The 7,261-nt window shown below is 43.9% G+C and overlaps 1 protein-coding gene across 2 annotated transcripts; it reads left to right on the forward strand.

Annotated features, from left to right (window-relative positions):
- Positions 1–2,580: 2,580 nt before the first annotated feature.
- On the forward strand, positions 2,581–6,931 carry LOC115384630 (probable phosphatase phospho1). Of its 2 annotated transcripts, none has more exons than XM_030086866.1 (2): positions 2,581–2,683; positions 4,397–6,931. In XM_030086866.1, the coding sequence occupies exons 1-2, from the start codon at positions 2,620–2,622 to the stop codon at positions 5,167–5,169; spliced, it is 837 nt and encodes a 278-aa protein (XP_029942726.1). In that variant the 5' UTR covers positions 2,581–2,619; the 3' UTR covers positions 5,170–6,931. The 2 variants fall into 2 exon arrangements, with proteins under 2 accessions (XP_029942726.1, XP_029942727.1); XM_030086867.1 differs by lacking the exon at positions 2,581–2,683 and adding an exon at positions 4,045–4,068.
- Positions 6,932–7,261: the final 330 nt, after the last annotated feature.

Genomic DNA, 7,261 nt, shown 5'->3' on the forward strand with positions numbered 1-7,261 from the left:
TCAGCATTTAATGTCATCATTTTCTAATGTTTTTTTTCCTTCTCCTTTCAGTCTCTCTACAAGGTGAAATTGATTTATTTATCAGGGGCAGTGCATATTAATCTACAGCGGACCGTAAACATGTCAGCAATAGCCAAAAGCACAATTTTCATGAGTTGCTCTGGCCAAATTGAAGTTGTAATATATATTTAAACACATAGCATGCAACAGCAGGAGCATATAGAGGCATGGACAAGGCAGGCAGCCCGCCAGTTGTTACAAAACAGACAGAGGAAGTAGTTGTTTTACTAGTATGTAGAGTTTTTTATATTTGCATTGTTTTGCTAGCAGACTTAAGCAGCTAATAGCTAACTTACCGTCCTCACGTTGTTCTTCGTCCCCAAAGCCCACATCAACCCTGCTGTTTGGGGAAGTAGTTATTGGTCTTTGGCCCATAATCTCATCCATGAGATCGAACTGGGGGAAGGTTGATGGGTCGGACCCGCTGGTGCCGTTGTGCTTCTTAGCCTTGTAGTACGCTTTCTTCAGAGTTTTCCAGCGATGTTTTATCTGGTCAGGCATTCGTACAAAGCCGGCTTCCCGTAGCTTCTCTCGCTCACCCTGCAATATATTTCACTGTCGCGGCACTTCCGGCCATCTAGAAATGTCATGAAGATTTTTCTATCTTTTACCACGTTAATAAGATGTGTGGTTTCGTCCTCGCTCCAAAAGTGTGGGGCTCTGCGTCCTGCCATGTTTTCAAACACTTCCTGTAAAACACAGAATTACTTGTGGATAGGGCATGCACAGAACAGTATTTCATGCCCTTTTCGATGCGTGTTTATATGACCAGAAATTCGGGTTTGAAAAGGAGTAACCCATGGGTAATATTTGGGTTTTTAAAAACAGGAATATGAGCATATTCGGGTTTTTGCAGGTGTTTACATGGCTGTGCGAAACCGGGTTATTGCTAATATTCCGGTTAAGAAAGGGTTAATAAAGGGTTATAGACTGCATGTAAACGCACCCAGTGACCTGTATGTGGCAGTGCACACAAGAATGGGAAGGTTCTTTGTGCAGTTGTTGGATGCAGGTTTCAAATGTCTCAAATGTTACATTTTGTCGAAATGGACTCCTTTTTCACCCCCATCAGGATGGCTCAATGCACAAAAGAAGAGCATGTACCGTCAGGTCCTTGTGTATCTACTTGAACAACGATCATGAAAAGCTCATTAAAGAATGTATGGTGTGTTATACACAAAGTGAGACTAAGAGCATAGACCTTTGAAGTCCTTCAGAAGATTCTGCTGAATCTGGATGGGCAGAGATTGTCTGCCAAGGCACATTTTCTGAAAAACAAGCTTCTTGAATGAACATTCTAGAGTGCTAACAGAAGCCTTTGGCCAAATCTGTGCAATTTAGATTTTTTTTTTTTTTGTGTGCAATTCTTGAAGTTTGGAATTAGAAGTCCTGCAAGGTTCAGTGGGTTCAACACAATATGCCATATTGCAATGCTGAGAGAGATACCTTAGGAATACTTACCAGAATCGATCAAAAATAACAAGCATTAATCTATTTTCATTCAACTAATTAATCGGGTCAGTTACATTTACATGTTTCATGTTGTTGAAAAAAGCTTGTGAAATGTTACGTCCCTGACTTTTAAATATGGATGCGTTTGATTACTTGTGTACTGCAATTTTTGAAACTTGAGATGTCAGGTTATGCAAGTCCTGAAGAAGTGTTTTTTTTTCTTTACATTAATTTAAAGAAAAATGTTTTAAATGTTTAAAAACCTCACAAGATGCAATTTACAACACTATTGGTGCAAAGCGCTACTTCTGATCTTCAAGCACTGGACACTCATTTTATTTTCGTAATTTGATGTTCTTTGTCTGTTTGCAGACTTCTTGACTATTGTGGTCAAATGAAATAAAAACAAATATTAATGCATTTGGCCTTTTTCTTATCATGGAAGTGCCTTGAAGTAATATTGGCATAAAGGATAAAAACAAAATTAATTCATTTAACAAGACCAAAACAAATTAATCAGATGGAACCCATATTAGTTCATTCAACAAGGTTGAATTTTGGTAATTTAAAGTGTTTCACCTTTATGGAGTAAGTGTAAATAATCCATTTGACTGAACTAACTAGATGGAAAGGTTAATTTAATGAAAGGCAAATGAACTGAATGTACATAATCATATAATGCTGCACCAATCAATGTATTTGGTGTTTAAACAACACAGTCAAGATTATGCCTGTGTCTATTCTATTCTCAAAATGCACCTTGAACATTTCAGATTAAATCCAGTGGATCTGTTTTTCACACATTCTTGATTAGATGTGATTAAACAGCCGTTTCATTTGCATCCTTCCTCAGTCCGTCCGTCAGCACGTGAGCAGCGGCCGCGCCGCAGCGTCTCCTCCTCCGCTGATTGCATTATCTCCCCGGCTGATTACCGGGAAGCCGCCGCGCACAAATGGGGGCTTTGATTTTGAAAAGCGGCGGCCGTGTGTGCCGGGATTGCAGACTGTGACTTGACCGAGCGTCCTTTTAAAGAGGGAAGCCCTGCGCGCGCCTGCGGGACTCTCCTCTTTTACGCACCGGAGCGGAGCGCAGCGCGTCAGTGTGGGATGCTGCCGGAGCTGGAGCTGGAGCTGGACCCGGAGCTGGACCCGGGCACCGAACCCACCGGCGGTAAGGCCTCTGCTGCTATTCTCAAACATGCATTTTCACACACACACACACAGAGACACACACATCCCGGTGACTAATGCCTGCCGCGATGGCTCGGAGCCGCCGGTCCTCTGCAGGAATAGCGCGCCCGGGTTAAAATTAGACAGCTTACTGTGTAAATATGCACTATTAATAATGTGGCCTGGTGCTGCGGGCAGACTGTAGATTACAGGACGTGAAGGTCGCTGCTGTCACCGCTTCAGATTACCGAAACACGGATTATTTTTGACTCCGCCGTGTCGTTGATGTTGATGGAGGGTTTATTATTTTCTCAGTTCACATTTTCACTGTTACTCAGGTTGCACTAGAAGTCTGAATCAAACACTGGGATTAAAGCACATGACCTATTTAATTCTTAATCTTAAACAGGACGTGGTGCGTTAATCCGTCTCTTTATTATGTCATCTTTATCACGGTGTATTTTTATGTGAAAGGTTATTTTAGCTTTGTCATTACTCTGTGGTTGGCGTCTGAAATTTATGTGTAGAGCTCGGTTTACAGTTTCTTCAGGAGATGCAAATTATGTAGTTATAGATGTAATTATTGACAAAACAAATTTCCATGAAATTACTCTTGTTAAATTATATTTTAAACAGTTTTTTGCACATTTAATTGTTTGTTTGTTTTTTTAATTGGTGTCTTTAAACCTAAGGAGACTCAACCCAGGGTGACCTACTTCATTTTAAAACTGTTGCATTGATGTTTAAACCACTTATTATTGATTAAGGTATACTACTTCTTATTCAAATGTGCAGTAGATCTGTACTGGTAAAGATAATTTGCTGACCACTGTTGATAATACTGTATTACTGTATTATTATACAATAATGAGGTTAAAAAATAATTAAGACTTTATTGGCAACACTGTTACTTAAAATTGAGTGAAATTTAGTCTCTGTAACAGCACGTTTAGTAAATGTTAGCACAGTTTCTGCCTATTAGATGGCTTAAACATGCTGTCCCTGTTTATTGTGTTGTTTTTCAGCTGTTTCCAGCTGTTGTGTCTCTGTAACCTCCTTTTTATTGATCTTATTTATTATGAGTTTCAACATTCTTTAGCTCATTTGACATAAAGATGCAGAACATTATTTCACTCGTTTTTTTATTCCATCTGTAGCAGAATTATAAATATCCCTCTGAGGAGAACTGATTTAAAGAGTTTCAGCACACTTCCTGATCAGATTAGCTTTATGTTCCTCTGCCTTCACTCAAGTTGCGGCATGCCTCCAGACACATCAGATATGTAAACACACAGCTGGCAGCGTTTCCAGATGAGACGTTTAGGAACTAAAGTTCTCAAAAAAGAATCTGGCAAATGGTAAGGCAGCAATTTGGAAACTCCAGAGGTGAGACTTCAATGTATTTTGCAGTTAAAGGACCATGCTGTAATGGCGATATTGTTTATATTTTCCTGTTGTTTGGTTAAAGCTCTCTCCGCTTCCGTTCCTGGTGTAAACACATGCTTCCCGTCCACTCGGGCCGTGATTAAGAACATTCTCTCAGAGCCAGCCTTTGTCTGATGCTGCGCTGATAACACTGGATTAATTAGCATCTTTCTTTATGGACCTCCTGTTGTTTAATTCTTATATTTAGACTAATTGTTGCACTTGATAACAAAGATCCTTCTCTAATTGAATCATTTGACCCTGTTTTTTCTTTTTCTTTTTTCCACAGAGACCAAGATGGCGGCGCCGTCCGGCCGTTCCCGCGCCGCCGCGCCGGAGCAGCGCTTCCTGGTGCTGTTCGACTTCGACGAGACCATCATCTGCGAGAGCAGCGACGACGCCGTGCTGCGCGCGCTGCCGGGCCAGCAGCTGCCCGCCTGGCTGCGGAGCAGCTACCGCGAGGGCCACTACAACGAGTTCATGCAGAAGGTGCTGGCCTACATGGCGGAGCAGGGCGTGTCCAGGGCCTCCATCCACGCCTCGGTGGAGCGCATCCCGCCCAACCCGGGCCTCCTGCGCCTCTTCCAGTACCTGCGCAGCCACCAGCGCGACTTCGAGCTGGTGGTGCTCTCCGACGCCAACACGTACTTCATCGAGTCGTGGCTGGAGCACGCCGGCGTGCGGCAGCTCTTCACCAAGATCTTCACCAACCCGGCCAGCTTCGACGAGAGCGGCCGGCTGGTGCTGCTGCCCTTCCACTCGCACTCCTGCCCCCGCTGCCCGGACAACATGTGCAAGCAGGCCGTCCTGCGGGAGTACCTGTCGAGCCGGCAGGCGGAGCGCGGGGGGGCGCCCTTCCAGAGGGTGTTCTACGTCGGCGACGGGGCCAACGACGTCTGCCCCTCGCTGGCCCTGGGGCCCCGCGACACCGCCTTCCCCAGGAGGGGCTTCCCCATGCACAGGCTGCTGCCGCAGATGCAGCAGTTCAAGGGGAACATCGCCCCCTGGGTCAGCGGCGAGGACATCGTGGACTGTCTGAAGAAAATCATGGAGGAGAGATGAGGGTCAAAGGGTCGCGAGAAGCAGGACACACCTCACTTCAGCCGAGCAATAGTTCTACATTATGGAAACATCTCTACGACTTTCTTGTTGAAATTGCGAGTTAATGAATGAAAATATATTTCTGGAGCTAGAATGTGAAGCATTTCACTTTAAAATATGTATTTTAATGACGTAAATGTGACATAACATGATATTAGGTGTTCTTTAGTGCCTCTCCATGAATTTTCTCAGATGAAACTGCAGATATGGACAAGTGAAGAGTTTTCCCTTAACACAAGATTATTCCCAAAATGCCGGATTTCAAAATGTAACTTCAGCTTCAATCTCAACTCTTTGAAAGAACATTTTGAAGAACACCTTAACCAAAGTGACCCGTCCTCAGGGGGTCTCGGTGTCGACGGGCTCCTCTCCCGCTGCATCAAATGTCGCGGCGGCGGACACGGGGGTGGGATCAGGTGTTACGGCGCCGTCTGGAACAAAAGGCCACACGTGTCGTGTCAGGCGGGGACAGGGGCCGGCACGCTCCTCACCACCCAACACCGATACCTAATCCACTGCTTGACTTTACGAGAGAAACCTACACCAGCATGAGGTCCGACAGGGACGCCACAGCCATACGCTTTCCTCCCCAACCCCCCCCCCCCCCCCCAGAGCTGTGTTCCCCGAAACAATGAACCAGTCCACGTCTGCTTGCTGTGTTTAGAAACCGCTGAAGCTCGGAGTGAGTGTTTCCAGTAAGTTAGGAAGAGGTTTTCCACTGCTTCATCATGACTGTAACCTCATTCTGCCTCGTGGAATCAATAACAAAGAGGGTGAAGCAGATCTACAAGGATGACTGTTGAACCGTCATCTCAGTGTTAACGTCAAATTAACGCAGTCGTTGTGTCGCCGGCGTCCTTGTAGCTACGCTCTGCTTTAGCAGATTTACTCCATCGGCAGAGCGTTTCTCTAAATTCAAATAACCATATAGTAATACCAGTCTTTTCAGAGGTGAGCTGCATGTATATGGCATTCATTAGTATTCTGAATATCTGTACTGAAATGAATCTGTGTGCGTCTTTGAGAAACCGAGAAACAAACAGCGATGCAACAGTGTGGGTGCTGATCCAAAGCAGTGAAAGGGCGAGGCAGTTCATTATGGGTCTGGCCTTAACACATAATGCTGTAAACCTGCTCGAAACTTCCTTCAGACCAGTGTTTTCATTTCTCAGGGAACAGAGAGGCAGCCGAGCAGAGACAACGGCGACTGATAGCATCCTCAGTGCTTATCGAATACGTTTATTTGCACATTCACTGTCATTTTTTTTCCTTCTCTGAGAAGAAAATGTTTCATTTGTGATGGAATAAAGCATCATATAGATGTTTAGAAGCAGCCGAAGCATGACCCTGAAATTCTTCAAGATCAAGACCTAATCCCTTAATGCTTCGTGATTATGAGACTGAAACTCTGTGAGCTTTTCTTTGTGCGATACAGTCGACGTACACGTCTTTGGGGTTTTGTGCAATAATAAATGTTTCTTTTGTATAAATAAGAGGTTTAAAAGGAAGAAAGACATTTTCAGGGATGTAACTTGACCCTAAATCATCAAACTGTTTTGTTTTTTTTCTTCATTAAACTTTTGAAACATGCAACAACAGAGAAATTTAATGACGTGCTGTTTGGAATTTCCATTTTGGTGGTTTGCTGTACTGTACACTGGAAATATGTGTGTGTAATCAAAAGTGTCATGCATCATGGTAACAGGAATATAAAGCCATTATCAGACAACATGTGTGTTATGTGCTTTTTAACTTGTGATGCTATCTCCGGACAAATTTCCAGACGTGATCCTCCAGAGGGCAGGGGAAAGAACGTTATTTGATGTTTTTTATGGTACCTTTAAGATAAGCACCCCGTGTTTCAATGTACTGAATGTGGTTAAAATATCTAAAACGTGAAAAGAAAATGAAAAAAATGATTATTTTCCTCCTCAGAGTAGACGACATGTTGGTTTTAGCAGCAGAGGAGGAACGAGAGCTGAAATCAGAGGAGTCGTCTGAACTCCAGGAGGCTGGAGGACGGAGCGAGGACAGAAGGGCAGCGTGAGACGAG

The sequence above is a fragment of the Salarias fasciatus genome, unplaced genomic scaffold, assembly GCF_902148845.1.
Source record: "Salarias fasciatus unplaced genomic scaffold, fSalaFa1.1, whole genome shotgun sequence".
NCBI lineage: Eukaryota > Metazoa > Chordata > Actinopteri > Blenniiformes > Blenniidae > Salarias > Salarias fasciatus.

Coding starts and splice junctions, on each gene's coding strand:
- LOC115384630 (XM_030086866.1), top strand. CDS start 2,620: ATGCTGCCGGAGCTGGAGCTGGAGCTGGACCCGGAGCTGGACCCGGGC. Junction 2,684..4,396: donor GGGCACCGAACCCACCGGCG/GTAAGGCCTCTG, acceptor TTTTTTCCACAG/AGACCAAGATGGCGGCGCCG.